The sequence below is a fragment of the Sapajus apella genome, unplaced genomic scaffold, assembly GCF_009761245.1.
Source record: "Sapajus apella isolate SASKATOON/1434 unplaced genomic scaffold, GSC_monkey_1.0 scaffold5, whole genome shotgun sequence".
NCBI classification, from domain to species: Eukaryota; Metazoa; Chordata; class Mammalia; order Primates; family Cebidae; genus Sapajus; species Sapajus apella.
This window is the reverse complement of record NW_022436945.1, coordinates 28,329,660-28,351,106: the sequence shown is the minus strand read 5'-3', so window position 1 is coordinate 28,351,106 and position 21,447 is coordinate 28,329,660. Positions and strand designations below refer to the sequence as shown.

Genomic DNA, 21,447 nt, shown 5'->3' with positions numbered 1-21,447 from the left:
GGTACCATTTTTTTTAAATTGCATTTTAGGTTTTAGGGTACATGTGAAGAACATGCAAGATTGTTGCATAGGTACACACATGGCAGTGTGATTTGCTGCCTTCCTCCCCTTCACCTATATCTGGCATTTCTCCCCAGGCTATCTTTCCCCAACTCCCCACCTCCCACTGTCCCTCCCCTATTTCCCCCAACAGACCCCAGTGTGTGATGCTCCCCTCCCTGTATCCATGTGTTCTCATTGTTCAACACCCGCCTATGAGTGAGAACATGTGGTGTTTGATTTTCTGTTCTTGTGTCAGTTTGCTAAGAATGATGGTTTCCAGGTTCATCTATGTCCCTACAAAGGACACAAACTCATTGTTTTTGATGGCTGCATAATATTCCATGGTGTATAGGTGCCACATTTTCTCTGTCTGGTCTATCATCGATGGGCATTTGGGTTGGTTCCAGGTCTTTGCTATTGTAAACTGTGCTTCAATGAACATTCATGTGCATGTGTCCTTATAGTAGAATGATTTATTATCCTTTGGATATATACCCAGTAATGGGATTGCTGGGTCAAATGGAATTTCTATTTGTAGGTCCTTGAGGAATCACCACACTGTCTTCTACAATGGTTGAACGAATTTACACTCCCACCAACAGTGTAAAAGTGTTCCTATTTCTCCACATCCTCTCCAGCATCTGTTGTCTCCAGATTTTTTAATAATCGCCATTCTAACTGGTGTGAGATGGTATCTCAATGTAGTTTTGATTTTTTTTTAAACCAAAAAACAACAACAATGGGAGCAGTGGATATCTGGATTTTCTAAACAATAATATTTGTTTGCATGTATGCTTTATACACCATAAATTCTCCTTACCATTCATTTATATTCTAAGACAAAGTATTTTATTTCACTGGGATTATTATAATGAAGATATCTTTCTTTTTGACATGGGAACTGGGAATGTGGATTCTGTAACAATAATTACTGTATTTATAGTCATAATGTTAATGAGTTCCATTAGACTGCTAGAATACAGTAAAGTAGAATCAAAATTTTACATGTGTCCCCAGTTTATCCTTTTTGTACTGTATTATCTTCTAGATATACTGAACACCAGAATTCAGCACAGCACCTGGCACTAAACAGGGATCAATAGTCATTTATTAAGTAAATGACCAGCCTGGCCAACATGGTGAAAATCTGTCTCTACTAAAAATACAAAAATTACCTGGGGATGATGGCACATGTCTGTAATCCCAGCTACTCAGGAGGCTGAGGATGGAGAATTGGTTGAACCCGAGAGGTAGAGATTGCAGTGAGCCGAGATCATGCCACTGCACTCCAGCCTGGGGAACAGAGCCAGCCAGACTCCGTCTCAAAAAAAAAAAGTAAATGAATGAGTGATGTCCATACAACCTAGACATCACTGACATTCACCCTTTTATTTCTTTCTTTATTGAGGAGGGGTCTCACTCTGTCACCAAGGCTAGAGTGCAGTGGCCTGTCATGGCTCATTGCAGTCTCAAATTCCTGGGTTCAAGTGATCCTCAGCTTCCTGTGTAGTTGGGACTACAGAGGTGCACCAACACACCTAGCTATATTTAAATTATAATAAAGAGGAGATCTTGCTCTGTTGACCAATCTGGACTCAAACTCGGGCCTCAAATGATCCTTCCACCTTGGCCTCCAAAAGTGCTGGGATTATAGGTGTGTGCCACTTCGCTCAGCCCACCATTTTATTTTTGGGAGTATATTGTGGGTTTATATTCATAAATTGGTAAACAAGGGAAAATAGCTTCAGTTTCTCTGGGGGGAAGATCCCTTTGCTTCTTGAGATCATTTATTTACCTTTCTTGCTTAGAAAGATAAGTAAATGGTTTGAAAGTATTTATTGGAGGGTTTTTTTTTTTTAATGTAAAGTGACTCAAAAGTGAAGTCTCTCAGTTTAAGACCTCTTTTTTTTTTTTTTTTGAGTCTTACTCAAAAGGAAGTGAGTATGAGGTGAATTGCATTAACCTAAAGTACTGTCGAGATGAAACTTAAAGCAGGAAGCAACATACCATGAATGTACTGGAAGGGAACACATTTGTGTCATGTGAAGAAACATGACAAAAACAGCTCTCCTTAAATTATTTGTGGCAGTAGTGATCACATTCATTTTAATTTTGCCGGAATATTTCAAGACACTGAAAGGTGAGTATGTAATTGTAATCTAGCTTTCCTTTCTTAATTTAAAAAAGTTAGTGTCAGCTCGTGGATACGGAAAAGATCTTCTTTTTGGATACATGCTGCATTGGCTGAAGTTCTAGATCTGAAAAACTAATAAAATAAAACAAGATTGCAATTTTAGTTGGCTGTTATATAGGACAGCAACCTAATTCATAGTACGTAATTATAGTAGCATACCTAAAAATGAAAATATTTAAAATCTGTAGTCTAGATTTCAGACATTGAGATTACAATAATCTCATCACATGACTGCTCTTTGAAATAGTTTCTTCAAAACAACTTTAAGTATGCTTTTACATTCTGGAATTCTTTAATAAAGAAAGTGATATTTATTGTGTTTAAAATGCTAGAATTCCCTCTACTACAACTATTTCACGCAAATAACTTACTGTCATCTTTTGACAAGAAAAAGCATTTATACATTTTGAAAATGCCATTAAAATAAGGTGAGTGAAAAAGTGAAATTTAAACAGATTTGTGTGTATGTATTTGAAACTGGAGAAAAATGGAACAAAATTAACTTTGTGAATAACTGCTAAAACTTAGATTAGGAAAATAAATAGGTATAAATTTAAACTATTTTTACGTGTTAGCAAAATATTTGAAAATTTATTAATATGATTGTTCGGATGGTAATTGTGCTCCCTAACATTTAATAAGAAGAAAAGCTGAAAAGGCTGTATTCTATCATTAACTAGTCTTTATATGAATTTGATTAAAATAAGATAAAAACTCATATTTGATGACTTGCTGCAATGAATATTTATTGTTGTATGTATGTAATGCTAAATCGCCAGATAAAAATATTTTTGCTAATTATATTTGATGACATTTCAGTGATTATTTGATATTGCATATACACGATGCCAAGTAGCCAGTTAAAAATATTTTTGCTAAATAAACACTATGACTACAAGTTGGCTTTCTGGCATTATGTTACTTAGATGAAGCAATCATAGCACATATTGTTAATGCTGATTTCACTGGGTGAAAAATGTGTTATAAAGAGAATAGTTAGAATAAAGATAACCTATTTTTAAGATACTGTGAGCTGAGAGTAAGCTCATGCAATAGTTATCCAGGGTAGGTTCTATCTGTCTGTCTCTCTCTGTCCTCTATCTATCTGTCTGTACATAGTACCTCTAAACAATAAGATTGGATCTAATGAAAGCCAGGTAATCATCCCCAAAATGACTTAATTAACTATTGGTTAGTATTTTATGAGAACTGGTTACTACAGGAACATGTTAAAGGTTTCTATTTTGGGGCAGACACATAGTTCTTTAGGGAGCAGAAAGAAGATAGATGAAGTACAGAGACATTTTTGTTTGTTTGAGACAGAGTCTTGCTCTGTCGCCCAGGGAGGAGTGCAGTAGCACAATTCTGGCTCACTGCAACCTCTGCCTCCCTGGTTCAAGCAATTCTCCCAAGTAGCTGGGATTGCAGACGCATACCATCCTGCCCAGCCCCACTTTTTTTTTGTATTTTTTTTTTAGTAGAGATGGGGTTTCACCATGTTGGCGAGGCTGGTCTCAAACTCCTGACCTTGTTATCTGCCCACCTCAGCCTCTGAAAGTGCTGGAATTACAGGTGTGAGCCACCACGCCCAGCTGAAGCACAGATAAATTCTTAGTGGAGGACAGATGGGAGCCCCTTCTATTGGTGGGTAGAAGAAAGAGCTCTTATAAAATCCATCTTAGCCAAACTTCCTTGGCTTAATAGTAATGTGTCAGTTCTTCATCTTGTCAATTATCAACCATCATTTATAATAATGTTTGTTCTCTTGCTTTCAAAACTGGTTACATCAGCCCCCAATACTACCTTTACTGCCTTCCTGAACTTAAAATAGCTGTTTCTGTTCTCCTGGTCCAATAACAGCATAGATATTACTCCAAACTCTTTCTGGGTTGATGGATTTTTTTAAGATACAGGGTGTCACTGTGTTGCCCAGGCTGACCTCAAACTTCTGGGCTCAAGCAATCCTCCTGCCTCAGTCCCCAAGTAGCTGGGACTACAGACATATACCACCACACTCAGATGGATTTATTGGGGGATTTTGTTTCAAAGGAACGCTACTTGGGGCCAACAAACAAAAATGTTAAAAAACCACTGTCTTCTTTTACGTTATTTAGCAGCAGAAGGAATTTTGCACAGAGCTGTCATAAACAAAAAGCTGATTACTAGGCAAAATTATACACATACAGTTGTGTAATAATAATGCTTTATATTTTTATAATGGTTTATGGATCACCAGGAACATCTTTTTACAGCCTCATTTACTATAGTCCCATATTGATTAAATGAAGGAAACTTGAACATAATTGTCTTGCTTTTTAAAAAGTTCTTAATCACAATACTAGTTGGCCTACGAAGTGAGTTAAATTGACAACTAATACGAAATAAAATAGCTAGTAAAATTATTTATGATAAGCTAAGAATGTTCTAGAAGTACTACAATTAACCTTGTGAAATTCCTGTCTAGTTTTACCTTATTAGTTACTTGTCTTTTTTTTTCATTTTTCTTATGCTCTATTCACTTTAATTTCTAAGCTAATATTATAAATAATTTTTACTTATAAATTATTTACTAATACCCTGTCTTTAACATGTCAAATGAATTCAAAAGGAATCTTAATGAGGAATAATATACTCATGAGGTTTAATAGATTTGATTTCAAAATAATAAACCCTTTGAAGTCCTAAGTTAAAAATAAAGCACCTTGTTTGATCATTTTTCATCAAGAATGTATCTGAGTCTCTGAATAATCATTAGTAGGAATATTCAATGATCACAATTACACAGTGTAAGCGATTTAATCTAACTTTACCAAAAAAGGGGAGCTACTTTACACTGTTTGAGAGTTTTAATGAGTTTGCATTGGGTATGTACTACTAGCAAGATAACCTATTTTATAGCAGCGTTTTTTAACTTTTCCATTTATTTAAAAGGCAGATAGGATATAGTAGTTAATATAATGGTTTGATGCACTTATATTACATGTAGATGATGGAGACACAAAATGGAGTAGTGGATATATTTTGATTCAGAGCTTCTTGCAATTAAGGGAGCTAGCTTACTCCCAAATAAGAGACTTTTGAACCTGCTTTTGTTGAACTTAAAGTGTTTAAGAGAGAGACTTGGCTAACCCTCATGTAAATCCCAGTGATCTTTTATTTCTTTATTTATTCTTTCACCTGTGCTATGAAGCTGGGGCTACAAAAATGAAAGACAACTCTTTCTTCAATGAGTTTCCAGTTGGGGGGACGAGTCACTGGCAAACAACTAAATAAAATACAGGAATTAACTAAAATAGGGAGGTAAACAAGATGCAATGGGAACATAAACATTGATTCCAAGTCTATCTTTGGGAGGACATTCCTTGTATTTCCATTTGTAAAGAGAAATAATTGTCAAGGTTTGAATGATCACCTAGTATTCCTTCTTATCTGCTTGCAAAAGCACTTTTCAAGAGAAGAAATGGTGATGATAACTATTGATTTTTAAATAAAATATTCTCATATCAGTATATCAATAGTTCCTGAAACTAGAAATTGCAGTGAGTCACACAAGTGTAATCCCAATGATTTGTGGCTATATAGGATAGAATTAGCACAGATGAGCCTGGGTGCAATGGCTCATGCCTGTAATCCCAGCACTTTGAGAGGATGAGACAGGCAGATCACTTGAGGCCAGGAGTCCGAGACCACCCTGGCCAATATGGTGAAACCCCATCTCTACTAAAAATACAAAAAATTTAGCTGGGGCTGGGCATGGTGTAATCCCAGTACTTTGGGAGGTGGAGGTGGGTGGATCACTTGAGGTTGAGAGTTCAAGACCAGCCTAGCCAAAATTGTGAAACCCTGTCTCTACTGAAAAAACAAAAATTAGCAAAAATTAGTCAGGCATGGCAGCACGCACCTGTCATCCCAGCTACTGTGGAGGCTGAGACAGGAGAATCACCTGAACCCTGGAGGTGAAGGTTGCAGTGAGCCAAGATTATGCCACTACACTCCAGCCTGGGGGACAGAGGGAGACTCCTTCTCAAAACAAAAGAAAAAAAAAAAAAAGGCAGGCATGGTGGTGGCATGCGCCTGTAATCCCAGCTACTCTGGAGGCTGAAGCAGGAGAACTGCTTGAGCCCAGGAGATGGAAGGTGCAGTGAGCTGAGATTGCCCCACTGCACTCCAGCCTGGGCAACAGAGCAAAACTCCGTCTCAAAAAAAAAAAAAGGAAAACCACAGATGAAAACACCTCAAACCTAATTTTATCTAGCTGTTTGACTTCCTCACTTTAAGAGCCGAACTGACATAAACTCTGTTTATCAGCTTTCATTTCCCCTTTGATTTCACACTTTTTGGTGGAAATGGTGGTATAATGAAGAATGAAATTGAAGAAAGCAAAGGATAAAGAACCATGGGATAAGCTGACATAATATGAGCATATGTTCACAGATTTAAGTCTATATTATAAAGACCAGCACACCAAGGGTAATTGCAATTAATTTCCTCAAAGTGCTAATCTAGTTCTCAAAAATGAATGCTTTTTTCCTTATTCATAAGTATTTAATCAGTAATCCCCAACAAGATTTAAAATATAGCCTTAAGACCATTTAAACAATTTTTAAAACATTTTAACAAATACATTTACATATGCCAGTACTATGCCAAGTACTTTTACATATATTTTACAAAATAATATTTTACACAATAACTCATTATAACGTATTAAATATCTCTACTCTTGGTGCAGCATCATTCTCAAGAGAGAATGTTCTGAAAATCTTCAGAAAGAAGTAATAAACTAGATGGATAAATTTACTTCATGGTAAGATTTTGCTTCTTTTTTAAAACACATATTTATTTGTTTATTTTTGAGACATCTCACTTTGTCACCCAGGCTGGAGTGCAGTGGCATGATCTTGGCTCACTGCAACCTCCAACCCCCAAGTTCAAGCCATTTTCCTGCCTCAGCCTCCCAAGCAGCTAGGACTATAGGCACGCACCATGCCCAGCTAATTTTTGTATTTTTAGTAGAGATGGTGCTTCACCATGTTGACCAGGCTGGTCTGGAACGCCTGACCTCAAGTGATCCGCCTGCCTCAGCCTCCCAGAGTGTTGGGATTCCATGTGTGAGCCACTGCGCCCAGCCAGATTTTGTTCTTTTTGAATTTTCTGAGTCATTACAGTTTTAAAATGGCCACTAATGGACACGGTATTTTTATGTATACATTTTAGACACTATGTGTTGACAAAAAAATGTGTTGAATATAACGCCTTTCATCACTTTGACAGAACTGGCTTTCTTCCCTAATCTGTTAAGTTGCAATACCAACAACTCTTGCTTAGGGTGCTTTCTAACTGCTTGTCTCATTGTTTTGGTGGATAAATGTTCTGTTAAATACATGGACACAGGGAAGGGAACATCACACACTGGGACCTGTCAGGGTTACGGGGCTAGGGGAGGTATAGCAGGGGGTGGGGGGATTGGGGAGGGATAGCATTAGGAGAAATACCTAATGTAGATGACGGGGTGATGGATGCAGCAAACCACCATGGCATGTGTATACCTATGTAACAAACCTGCATGTTCTGCACACATACCCCAGAACTTAAAGTATGATAAATAAATTTTTAAAAATGTTCTCTTAATATATCTCTTTTGATTTTTAGTTTTTACAAAAATTTTTTAAGACAGACAGAATCTTGCTTTATGGCCCAGGCTGGACTCTAATTCCTGGGTTCAAGAGATCCTCCCACTTCAGCCTCCTGAGTAGCATATCTTTTTGCTTTAATTTTTAAAAAATGTCTTTCCCTAAGACATTCATAGGGTGATACATCTTTCCCTTGCACTGTTCTGTTTCTTTTCTCTTATCATGTATATTTTATCACCAATCTAATTTACTTATTTATTATGCATTTTTAAAAATCATCTGGTTTCTCCAAATAGAATATAAGCTCCATGAAACTGAGGTTTTTGTCTGCTTTGTTCACTGATGTGTTTCAAGCAGTTAAGAGTGTCTGTCATATTAGGGGCACTCAGTATCTGTTGAGGGAGCAAACTTGCTGAATCATACTGTTAAGGAAATAAGAAAATCTTGAAGGAAGCATTTCTGATCTGATGTTCACAAACACCTTGTGTTTTAGGCAGGCCAAGTGCTATCCTCATATTTTAAAAAGATTAGATTTCATCACAAATCTAGAAATTTTAGGTTGTGCAGCCTGTGAAATTTATTTTGCAGAATATTTTACTTGAAAGAGATGTGTCTTTTTACCCTGAGTCATTTTCCTGCCGTTTTCTTTATCTACAGGGAATTTCATAATATTCATTTACTTCTCTTATTTTGACAAGAAAATAAATGAGCAGTCTCTTATGTCTCAAGCCTGCCTTTCAAATCTTGCTATGGTATGTTAAAAGTTATCCCAAACTTTGCCCCCTGCCTCCAGCAAACTTTTTCAATGGTCTTTCCCAAATATCCTATGAATAAATTCATAGTCCTTTGCTCCTGATCTGGTTAACACTACAGATATATCACCCAAATACAATGTGATTTTTTTTTCCCCCTTTCCTGCTTAGTATTACCAGACAGGCTTCAACGATGGCCCCAAAATTGAAAAATAATAGAGATTTTGCTATTGAAGTGGATACTCTTTTAGAGTTTATTCTAATTGTTAAAGAGGCAGACCTGTGACCAAAGAAAAACATCATATGTTAATGAATGTCTTTGTAAATGAGGCAGCTAAACCATAAAGTCCTATCCTGGCAGCTAATATTTTTAAATTGCTGAATTATGCTATAGAATAACCAATAATGTGAAGGACTCTTTGAAACAATCTATTTTTTTTAACAGGCATAATTTACATACAATAAAATGGAAAGATCTTTTTAAAAAACTTTCGTTTTAAGCTCAGGGCTACATGTGAAGGTTTATTATACAGGTAAATGCATGTCACAGGGGCTATAAAGATTATTTTTCATCATCTAGGTATGGAGCCTAGTACCCATTCGTTATTTTTCCTGATCTTCTCTCTCCTCCCACCCTCCACCTTCCAGTAGGCCCCAGTGTCTGTAGTTCCCCTCTATGTGTACATGTGTTCTCATCATTTAGCTCCCACTTATAAGTGAGACCATGTTATACTTGGTTTCCTGTTCCCGTGTTAGTTTGCTAAGGATAATGGACTCCAGCTCCATCCATGTTTCTGCAAAGGACTTGATTTTTCTTTTTTATGGCTGCATAGTATTCCATAGTATATATATACCACATCTTTATGGAAAGATCTTAAGTGTTCAGTTTCATGAATTTTGACATTTGTGCGCACCTGTGTAACTACTATCACATACCAGATACAGATTTACATCACCCCAATAAAGATGCCTCTGGCTCGGGCAGTGGTGGTGGCTCAGCCTGTAATACTAGCACTTTGGGAGGCTGAGGTGGGCAAATCACCTGAGGTCAGGAGTTAGAAACCAGCGTGGCAACATGGCAAAACCCAATCTCTACTAAAAATACAAAAATTAGGCTGGCCGCGGTGGCACATATCCGTAATCCCAGCGCTTTGGGAGGCCGAGGTAGGCGGATCACGAGGTCAGGAGATGCAGACCAGCCTGACTAACACGGTGAAACCCTGTCTCTACTAAAAATACAAAAATTAGCCAGGCGTGGTGGTGCATGCCTGTAATCCCAGCTACTCGGGAGGCTGAGGAAGGAGAATCACTTGAATCCGGGAGGCGGAGGTTGCATGCAGTGAGCGGACATTGCATCACTGCACTTCAGCCTGGTGACAGAGTGAGACTCCGTCTCAAAAAATAATAATAATAAAATAAAATAAATTAGTTGGGCGTGGTGGCGCTCACCTGTAATCCCAGCTACTCTGGAGGCTTAGGCAGGAGAATCACTTTAACCCGGGGGGCAGAGGTTGCAGTGAGCTGAGATGGCCCTACTTCACTCCAGCCTGGGTGAGAGAGCGAGACTCCATCTCAAAAACAAACAAACAAACAAACAAACAACAACAAAAAGATTCCTCTGGCTCTTTCCTTTCAAATCTCCTTCCACATCCCCAAGGCAACATCTGACCTGTGTTACCATAAATTACTTTTGTGTCTTCTATTTCATGTAAATGGACTCATCATACAGTAAATATTTTTGGTCTGGCTTTTTTTTTTTTTGAGACGGAGTCTCGCTCTTGTTACCCAGGCTGGAGTGCAATGGCGCCATCTCGGCTCACCGCAACCTCCGCCTTCCGGGTTCAGGCAATTCTCCTGCCTCAGCCTCCTGAGTAGCTGGGACTACAGGCACGTGCCACCATGCCCAGCTAATTTTTCGTATTTTTTTTTTTTTAGTAGAGACGGGGTTTCACCATGTTGACCAGGATGGTCTCGTTTTCTTGACCTCGTGATCCACCCGCCTCGGCCTCCCAACGTGCTGGGATTACAGGCTTGAGCCACCGCGCCCGGCCCATGGTCTGGCTTTTTTTTTGTTTGAGATGAGTCTTGCTCTCTCACCCAGGCTGGAGTGCAATGGGGTGATCTCGGCACACTGGAACCTCTGCCTCCCGGGTTCAAGTGATTCTTCTGCCTCAGCCTCTAGAGTAGCTGGGACTACAGGTGCCTGCCACCATGCCTGGATTTTCTTTCTTTCTTTTTTTTTTTTTTTTTTTTTTGTATTTTTAGTAGAGATGAGGTTTCACCAAGTTGGCCAGGCTAGCCTTGAACTCCTGACCTCAAGTGATTCGCTGGACTTGGCCTCCGACAGTGCTGGGATTACAGGAGAGAGCCACCATGCCCGCCCTGGTCTGGCTTCTTTACTTAGCATGTTTTTGAGATTCATTTACGATATTGAGTGATTCAGTAGCTCCTATCTTTTGGTTGCAAAGTACTCCATGATATCAATACACAATATTTGTCCCTTTATCCATTGGATTATTTCCAGTTTGGGCTATTATAAATATGCTGCTATGAACATAATTGTACAAATGTTTGTGTCAGTATGTGTTTTCGTTTCTATCCAGTAACACTCTAGTCGTGGAATACCTGGGTGTCTTATTCAGTTTGGGCTGCTATAACAAAGTGCTGTAGACTAAGTGGCTTGTAAACAAGAGCCTTCACAGCTCTGGAGGTTGGAAGTCCAAGATCAGTGTGCCAGCACGGTTGATTCCGATGAGGGTCCTCTTCTGGGTTGCAGAATGCTGACTTTTCCTTGTATTCTTATGGGATGGAAATAGAACTAGTTACCTCTCTGGCCTCTTCTTGTAAGGGCATTAGTCCCATCCATTAGCTCTTCACTCTCATGACCTAATTACTTCCCACAGACTCCACCTTCAAATACCATCATATTGGGATTTTAGGGGGAAGCAAATGTTCAGTCCATTTCACTGGGTATCTTTAATTTTACAAGAAGCGGCCAAATGTTTCTCGAAAGTGGTCTTACTAGCAATATTCCTAGTAGCAGAAAATTCTCATTTTCTCTAGTTTATATTTAATATGCTAAAGCAATAACACTTAGAATATGTATAGTCAAAGAAATAATCTACCCAGAGTTCCCTGACAACTAGTTAATGAGGTCTTGGGAAAATGTGAGTTGAACTAGAGCAGCCCCTGGTACGCCTATTATCTGTCAACTAATGAAGACTCTATTATAAGTTTTCACGTATTTGTAGAGGTCAACAGATAATTGAGATTTCTTTTCTTGCAGTCATACCCTGAAAAATACTCCTGGCACAAAATATCTAGAAATGTGAAATAAAATGTATTTAAAACTTTAGAAATGTAGAGTTGAACTGATAAGAAAATAAGACTCCTGACCAGGTGCAGTGGCTCATGCCTATAATCTCAGCACCTTGGGAGGCCAAGGTGGGCGGATCACTAGAGGTCGGGAGTTCGAGACCAGTTTGACCAATAGGGAGAAACCCCATCTCTACTAAAAATACAAAATTAGCTGGGTGTGGTGGTGTATGCCTGTAATCCCAGCTACTTGGGAGGCTGAGGCAGGAGAATTGCTTGAACATGGGAGGCAGAGGTTGCAGTGAGCCAACATCATGCTGTTGCACTCCAGCCTGGGCAACACAACTCAGCCAAAAAAATTAAAAAAAAAAAAAAAAAAAAAAAAAAAGATAATAAGACTCCTCCTTGGAGGCAGAAAATGAGTAGGAATTATAAATACAAATAAGAGTGAACAAATTAGTGCCTCAGGAGCAACTACAAATCTCTGGTGGCCTGAAATTTCAGTTTCACTGGGTCATATTTCGGGAGACAGAAGGCAAAGTCTAAGACTGAGACATTACTGAGATACTAAAAAGTGTTATGCTCCATAAAACAGCAACCTAGGACAAATTCTGTCTGGGTGTGAGGAAATTTGTCTGTCTTCACTTTGGCTATGGGTGGAGAAAGGAAAAAGAGTCCTTTGAGAGTTCGTAAACACAGCTGGCCGTTACTTAGATGTCGAGGATCATTACCTGTGAGGTGTGAAAATTCCAATCCAGGACTGTAGTTAAAGTCACTTTAGGTTAATGGTGCCATTAGATACCCATCAGAGGAAAACACCAGTCCTCTCTGGAGGAAAACATCTTTACACCATTCTTCAAATAATTTCGCAAAGTAAAATTCCAAGGAACACTAGCTATTATAAAAATCATAAAACACATGAAGACTCAATGGACAAAAATCAACAGAAACAACAAACAGTAGAATCAGATTTTCAAAGAATTCAGATATTGGAATTATGAGATATGAAATAGAAAATAAATAGTTTGTTTCAATACGTAAAATATTGCATCAAAAAGTATGAGTAAGTACAGAAGAATGTAATCAGACTTATTTCACACCATACACAAAAACCAACTCAAAATGGATTAACTTGAAGATCTAAACTGTAAAACTACTAGAAGGAAATATAAGGAAAAAATATCTATGACATTGGTCTGGGCAATTATTATTTTGGTTGTGACCCATAAAACAGGCAACAAAAGCAGAAATATACAAATAAGATTGTATCAAACTAAAAATCTGCATAGCAAAGGAAATAACTGAGTGAAAAGAAGCTTATGGAATGACAGAAAATGTTTACAAACCATATATATGATAAAGGTTTAATATCCAAAATATATAAGAAACTCAGACAACTCAACAGCAAGAAAATACCCTGATTAAAAAATGGGCAAAGGACACTGAAGAGACATTTCCTTTTTTTTCTTTTTGCTTTCTTTTTCTTCTTCTTCTTCTTTTTTTCTGAGACATGATCTCACTATGTTGCCCAGGCTGGAGTGCAGTATGGCTCACTGAATAATTGACCTTCAGAGCTCAAGTGATCTTCCCACCTCAGCCCCCTGAGTAGCTAAGACTACAAGTGTGGGTCACCACACTGGCTAATTTTTAAATTTTTTCATAGAGATGGGGTCTCACTATGTTACCCAGGCTTGTCCCGAACTCCAGGGCTGAAATGATCCTCCTGTCTTGGCTTCTCAAAGTGCTGGCATTATAGGCATCAACCACTGCATCAGGCTGACATTTCTTGAAAGAAGACATACAAATGGCCAATAGGTATATGAAAAAATTCTCAACATCACTAATCATCAGGGAATACAAATTGAAATCACAGTGAAATATTATCTCACACGTAAGATGGCCATTATCAAAAAGACAAAAGATAACAAGTGTTGGTGAGAATGTGGAGAAAAGGGAACCCTTGTACACTGTTGTGGGAATGTAAATTACTACAGCCATTATGACACACAGCATAAAGTTTTCTCAAAAAATTCAAAATTAGAACTACTAACCAGGTGCACTGACATCCACCTGTAGTCCCAGCTACTTGGGAGGCTGAGATGGGAGGATCACTGGAAGTCAGGAGTTTGAGAGCAGCCTGGGCAACTTAGTAAGACCCTGTCTCTTTAAAAAAAAAAAAGTAGAACTACCATATGACCCAGCAATCCCACTTCTGGGTATATATTTGAAGGAAATGAAATCAGTGTGTCAAAGAGATCTCTGAACTCCCGTATCCATTGCAGCATTCTTCACAATAGTCCAGATATGGAATCAACCTAAGTGTCCATCAATCGGTAAAGAAAATGTGGCACATATACACAAGGTAATACTATTCCACCTTAAAAAAGGAGAAAATTCTGTCATTTGCAACAATATGAATGAATCTGGGAGATACTATGCTAAGTGAAGTAAACCAGGCACAGAAAGAAAAATGCCAGATGGACTCACTTATATACAGAATTGCAAAAAGTTGAACTCATAGTGGCAGAGAATAGAGTACAATGATGGTTACCATGGATGACAGGGTGGGGTGAGGGGAATGGAGAGATGTTGGTCAAAGGGTACAAAATTTCATTTAGACAGATAAATAAGTTCTGAAGATCTATTCTATGGCATACTGACTACAGCCAATAATAATGGATTATATACTTGAAAATTGCTAAGAGAGTAAATGTTCTCACCACACACACACACAAATGGTATGTGAGTGATGGATATGTTCTTAGGTTTGATTTAATCACTTAACAATGTGTGTGTGTTTGTGTGTGTGTATATATACACACACACATATATATGTATACACACACACACACACACACACACAAAACATCACATTATATACCATAAGTATATGTATAATTTTTATTAGTTAATTATACCTTAATAAAACTTGGAGAAAATTATCTGAAAATGTATAAAGTTTAAAATAAAATGTAAGGTACTATGATTGGGAAAATAGCAACAATTTTTACACACAAAGTTAATAGAGAGAACAAACAGAGTCATTTATTCTCCCAGCCTAAAAATAATATGAAACAAATTTGGGGGGAGGTCCAATACTCTGCCACATTTTTTAATTCTAAAAAACAGTATGAGCAAGAAACAAAGACTATTCAAAATTACCAGGCAAATTTGAAAAAGAACTAACTAGTGGTTCTAATTGTGAACATACAATAAATTAGAAATGCAAGGAATGAAATGAACAGATTAGATGCAACTAAATAATGAATTAGTAAACTGGAGTAGAGATCTGAAGAAATTACCTAGAACACAGCACAGAGGTTAAGAGACATGGAAAGCAAATGGAGCTATTTCTAATCAAAGTTGCAAAGGAGAGAAGAAATAGAATAGGGTAAAGGCAATATTTGAAGAGACAATGGCTAAGAGCTTTACAGAATTATTGAAAGATATAAAACCTCAAATTCAGGAAACCTAACAAATCCCAAGCAAAATAAGTGATGAGAAATTCTGCAAAACATGAAATCTAAAGATATATATTTTTTTTCGAGATGGAGTCTCGCACTGTCACCCAGGCTGGAGTGCAGTGGCACGATCTCAGCTTACTGCACACTTTGCTTCCCGGATTCGAGCAATTCTCGTGCCTCAGCCTCCCAAGTAGCTGGGATTACAAGCACCTGCCACCACACTGGCTAATTTTTGTATTTTTAGTGGAGACGGGCTTTTACCATGTTGGCCAGTCTGATCTTGAAGTCCTGACATCAGGTGATCCGCCCGCCTCAGCCTCCCAAAGTGCTGGGATTACAGGATGAGCCACTGTGCCTGACCAACAGATCTTAAAATAACCAGGGATAAATGCAGATTGTTTTTAAAAAGTTTAAAGGACAATAGTGTGACAGCTCAGTTTTCTCTTGAAAACAACCGTGAAAATCAGAAGGCAGTGAAAAATGCCTGCAAAGTGCTCAGGCAACATTGTTGTTGACCTAGAACTGCTGGGATGTATATTTTCAGATAAACAACACAGAGAGTTTACAATCATTGGACCCTCAGTGAAAGAACTTCTAAAGAATTATCTTTAGGAGATGGAATGCAATCGCAGAAGGAAGGGCAGAGATATAAGAAGAAATGGCAGGGGAAAAAACCCTCAATAACAATTATAAATGTGTGAGTAAATACAAACAAATCCTGAAAATATTAGTTGCATAAAATTTAAAAACTCAACTAATTTGTATGTCAATGAAAAAAACAAGATAGAATGAAAATGCTGTATAAAAGTAGCATGTAAGTCAGGAAGGAGATGATCTGAGTTAAAGTATTCTAAGATCCTTGTATTGTTTCAGAGAGGGTAACTGTTGATTGACTTTGGCGTTAAAGATGCACGTTAAAAATTACTATGGTAAATACAAAAATAGTAGAAATATAGTATCTAACCTCAGATAACTAAAGGAAAAACAAGAGAATGAGAAAAAAATTCACTTAATCAATTTAATAGCTGGAAAGGCAAGAAACAGTAGGAAGTGTGGAACAAATAGAAAGCATTAACAATAGGGTATAATTTGATCCCAGTAATGTAAGTGGGCAAATCTATTGAAGTAAAAAGACAAAAAATTATCAGACTAGATTAAAAAAGCAATTTCCGGAAATACGCCATTTGAGACCTATCTAAAGCATTAAGATAAAAGTGAAAAGATGAGAAAAATATGTAGAACAAAGAGTAACTGAAGAAAGCACGTGTCATTGTGTTAATTTAAGATTTTAAAATTAACATCGTTACTAGCAATAAAGAAGGTCAGGATACTTGGATAAAAGTTTCAAGTCACAAGAATATGCATCAATTCTAAATTTGTATGCCCCAAACAAGACAGCTTTAAAAAGACAATTATAAATCCATTATTTAGTGGGAGATTTTAAGCTGTACTTATTCACTACCATGAGAATAGCATGGGAGAAACTGCCCCCATGATTCAATTATCTGGGTCCCTCCCACAACATGAGGGAATTATGGGAGGTACAATTCAGGATGAGATTTGAGTAGGGCATAGCCAAACCATATCAGTTAGGGCTGCTATAACAAATGATCATAAACTTAGTGGCTTAAAACAACACAAATTTATTGTCTCACAGTGTAGGTTAGAAGTTAAGCAGAAGTCTCTTTGGAGTAAAATCAAGGTATCAGTAAGATTGTGTTCCTTTTGGAGGCTCTAGAAGAGAATCCATTTTCTGGCTATTTCTAGCTTCTGGAAGCTGTCTGAATTCCTTGGCCGCCTTCCATCTTCAAAGCCAGCAGTGGCCTGTTGAGTCTTTCTCATATTGTATCACTCTGACATTGAGTCTTCTGCTACTCAATTTCACATTCATGATTACATTGGGCCCACCCAGATAATCTGGGATAATTTCCTTATTTTAAGATCAGCTTATTAACAACCTTAATTCCCCTTTGCCATGTTCTGGAACATATTGACAGGTTCCAGGAATTAAGATAGGGACATCTTTGGGAGCCATTATTCTGTCTGCCAAAACTGAATAAAAAAAAAATGAGAGAAGGTACAAGTAACTAGTGTTAGAAATGAAAAAAATATAAGTACAGACATAACAAATAAATGTGATATTTTTAAAATGCTTTTAAGCATCTAGATGTAGTTCATATTCTTTTAGACTCATTGATGTAATGTATTTCATTAATTTATTGTTAAGTATTATATCATTTTTAAATTTTTGATTCAGAGGGTACACGTGCAGGTTTGTTACATGGCTATATTGTGTGATGCTGAGGTTTGGGCTTCAGTGATCCCATTGCCCAAATGGTGAACGTATTTCCCAATAGGTGGTTTTTAAGCCCTTGCCTCCCGTCTTTGTGTCTGTGTGTACTCAGTTTTAGCTCCCACTTATAAGTGAGAACATGTGGTATTTGTTTTTCTGTTTCTGCGTTAATTTGCTTAGGATAATGGCCTTCAGCTGCAACCATGCTGCTGCAGAGGACATGATGTCAATCTTTTTTATGGCTGAATAGTAGGTTGTTTGTTTACCCTGCTGATAGTTTATTTTGCAGTGAAGAAACCTTTTAGTTTAATAATGTTCCAATTGTCCATTTTTGTTTTTGTTGCATTTGGTTTTGAAGACTTAGTCATAATTTCTTTGCCTAAGCTCATCTCTAGAAGAGAATTTCCTAGGTTTTCTTTTAGGATTTTTATAGTTTGAGGTCTTACATTTAGGTCTTTGATCTATCTTTAGTTAATTCTTGTATATGGTGAAGGGGATCCAGTTTCATTCTTTCATATGGTTAGCCAGTTTTCTCGGCACTGTTCATGGAATAGAGTATCCTTTCCCCAGTGTTTACTTCTGTCAGATTCATTAAAGATCAGTTAGTTTTAGGTGTGTAGCTTTATTTCAGGTGTCTCCATTCTGTTCCATTGGTCCATGTGTCTATTAATATTTTTGTACCAATACCATGACGTTTTTGTTACTCTAGCCTTGTAGTATAGCTTGAAGGTGGAAGATGTGATGCCTCTAGCTTTGTTCTCTTAGCTTAGGCTTGCTTTGGCTATTTGGGATATTTTGGGGGAGGAATTAATGTGAATTTTAGAATAGTTTTCTCTTCTGAAAAATAACACTGGTAATATGATAAGAATAGTATTGAGTCTGTAGATTGCTTTGGGCAGTATGGACGTTTTGATGATATTGATTATTCCAATCCATGAGCATGAAATGCTTTTATATTTGTTTGTGTTATCCATGATTTATTTCAGCAGTGTTTTGTAATTCTCCTTGTAGAGATCTTTCATCTCCTTGTTTAGATATTCCTAGGTGTTTTATTTCATGTTTTTTTGTGGTTACTTTAAATGGGATTGCATTCTTTATTTGATTCTCGGCTTGAATGTTACTGGTGTATATAAATGCTACTGATTTTTGTATGTTGATTTTGTATCCTGAGACTTTGCTTAAGTCATTTATTAGGTCTAGGAGTCTTTTCACATAATTTTAGGGTTTTCTAGGTATATAATCATATCATCAATGAAGAGAGATAACTTGACTTCCTCTCTTCCTATTTGGATTCCTTTTATTTTTCTCATGCTGGATTGCTCTGGCTAAGACTTCCACAGCTATGTTGAATAGGAGTGGTGAGAGTTGACATCTTTGTATTGTTCCAGTTCTTAGGGGGAACGCTTCCAACTTTTGCCCAGTCAATACAATGTTGGCTGTGGGTTTGTTGTAGATGGCTCTTATTATTTTGAGTTGTGTTCCTTCAATGTCTAGTTTGTTGGGGGTTTTTATCATGAAAAAAATGTTGGATTTCATTGAATAGTTTTCTGTATCTATTGAGATGATCATATGGTTTTTGTTTTTATTTCTGTTTATGTGGTGAATCACAATTATGGATTTGCATATGTTGAAATACCCTTGCATCTTAGGAATAAAGCCCACTTGATTGTGGTGAATTAATTTTTTGATGTGCTGTTGGATCTTGTTTGCTAATAGTTTGTTGAAGATTTTTGCATCTATATTCATCAAAAATATTGGCCTATAGTTTTCTTTTTTTGTTGTCTTTTTGTTTGTTAGATTTTGGAATCAGGATGATACTGGTTTCATAGAGTAAATTAGGGAAGAACCTTTTCTCCTCCATTTTTTGGAATAATTTCAGTAGGATTGGTAGCAGCTCTTTCTTGTGTGTCTGGTAGAAATTGGCTGTGAATTCATCTGGTCCAGGGCTATTTTGGGCTGGTAGGTTTATTTATTACTGACTCAACTTTCGTATTCATTATCGGTCTGTTTGGAATTTCTGTTCCTTCCTAGTTCAATCTTGGGAGGTTGTGTGTTTTCAGGAATTTATTCATTTCCTCCAGATTTTCTGGTTTGCGTGCATAGATATTGTAGTCTCTAAGGGTCTTTTGCATTTCTGTGGGATCAGTTGTAATGTTACCTTTGTCATTTCTGATCGTGCTTGTTTTGATCTTCTCCTTTTCTCTGTTAATCTAGCTATCAGTCTATCAATCTTATTTGCCCCTTCAAAAACCAACTTTTGTTTCATTGAACCTCTTTATAGTTTTTTGGGGTCTAAATTTCATTTACTCTGCACTGATTTTAGATATTTCTTCATTTCTGATAGCTTTGGGTCTAGTTTGTTCTTATGTTTTAGCCCCTTTAGGTGTATGGTTAGGTTGTTCATTTAAGATGTCTTCTCAATGTAGGAATTAGCACTATAGACTTTTCTCTTAACACTGCTTTTGTTGTAACCTAGAGGTTTTAGATTGTTTCTCTACTTTCATTTGTTTCAAAGAATTTTTTTATTTCATTCAGGAGTAAGTTGTTGAGTTTCCATGTATTTGTGTGGTTTTGAGAGTGCCTCTTAGTATCCAACTTGTTTTTTAAGGCTAGTATACCTCGTTACTCAAACTCAACAAAAATGGGACAAAAACAAAAATTTACAAGACAATCTCACTTGTAAATATAGATATAGAACTTTGAAATAAAACACTGAGAATACACAAGTAGCCGGGCGCGGTGGCTCACGACTGTAATCCCAGCACTTTGGGAGGGTGAGGCGAGCGGATCACAAGGTCAAGAGATCGAGACCATCCTGACCAACATGGTGAAACCCCGCCTCTACTAAAAAAAAAAAAAAAAAATGAGCTGGGTGTGATGACACACACCTGAGGCAGGAGCATTGCTTGGACCCGGAAGGTGGATGTTGCAGTGAGTTGAGCTCGCACAACTGCACTCCAGCCTAGCACCTGGCAACAGAGCAAGACTCTGTCTCCAAAAAAAAAAAAAAAAAAAAAAAGAATACACAAGCACGATATAGAAAAATAATCAAATTAGGTTTATTACTGGAGTGCAAGATTAAGTTAGCATTAAAAAATCTAATAATGTAATTCACTACATTAACAGATCAAGGAAGAAATACTATATAATCATCTTAATAATTGTTAAAAGTGCATTCAATTATATTTAATAGTCCCTTATAAAAATTCTTAGCAAACTAGGACTAAAGGAGAATTTGCATAAATTGATAAAGGGCATCCAAAATGATTGCAAGAAATATTCTCAATGATGACACATGGTAAGTATTCTTAAAATCAGGAGCAAACAAGGATGCCCACTCTCATAATTTCTATTCGACCTGGTACTGGACATTATTGATATTGCAGTAAGACAAGTATAAGAAATAAAAAGTATGAAGTCTGGAAAGTAAGAAATAAAGTTATTGGCTGGGAGTGGTGCCTCACACCTGTAATCCCAGCACTTCAGGAGGCCTAGGCGGGTGGATCACGAGGTCAGGAGTTCAAGACTGGCCTGGTCAACATGGTGAAACCCCATCTGTACTAAAAATACAAAAAATTAGGCATGGTGGAAGGTGCCTGTTATCCAAGCTACTTGGGAGGCTGAGGCAGGAGAATCACTTAAACCTGGGATGCAGAGGTTGCAGCGAGCCGAGATTGTACCACTGCACTCCAGCCCCGGCAACAGTGTGAGACTCTGTCTCAAAAAAAAAAAGGAAGAAAATTATTATTATTTC

The 21,447-nt window shown here is 37.3% G+C and overlaps 1 protein-coding gene across 4 annotated transcripts in view; it reads left to right on the top strand.

The window, feature by feature from the left end:
* The first annotated feature begins 1,985 nt into the window (after window positions 1-1,985).
* The window catches only part of TMEM156 (transmembrane protein 156), a 51,197-nt gene continuing 31,735 nt past the window's right edge, over window positions 1,986-21,447 (top strand). For 2 of the 4 annotated variants that reach the window (XM_032273943.1, XM_032273942.1), the window contains exon 1: window positions 1,986-2,182. In XM_032273943.1, the coding sequence (XP_032129834.1) occupies window positions 2,095-2,182 (88 nt within the window). In that variant the 5' untranslated portion in view covers window positions 1,986-2,094. Of the gene's footprint in view, window positions 2,183-3,784; window positions 3,881-21,447 lie in introns of all 4 variants that reach the window. The other 2 variants (XM_032273948.1, XM_032273952.1) reach the window with 2 other exon arrangements.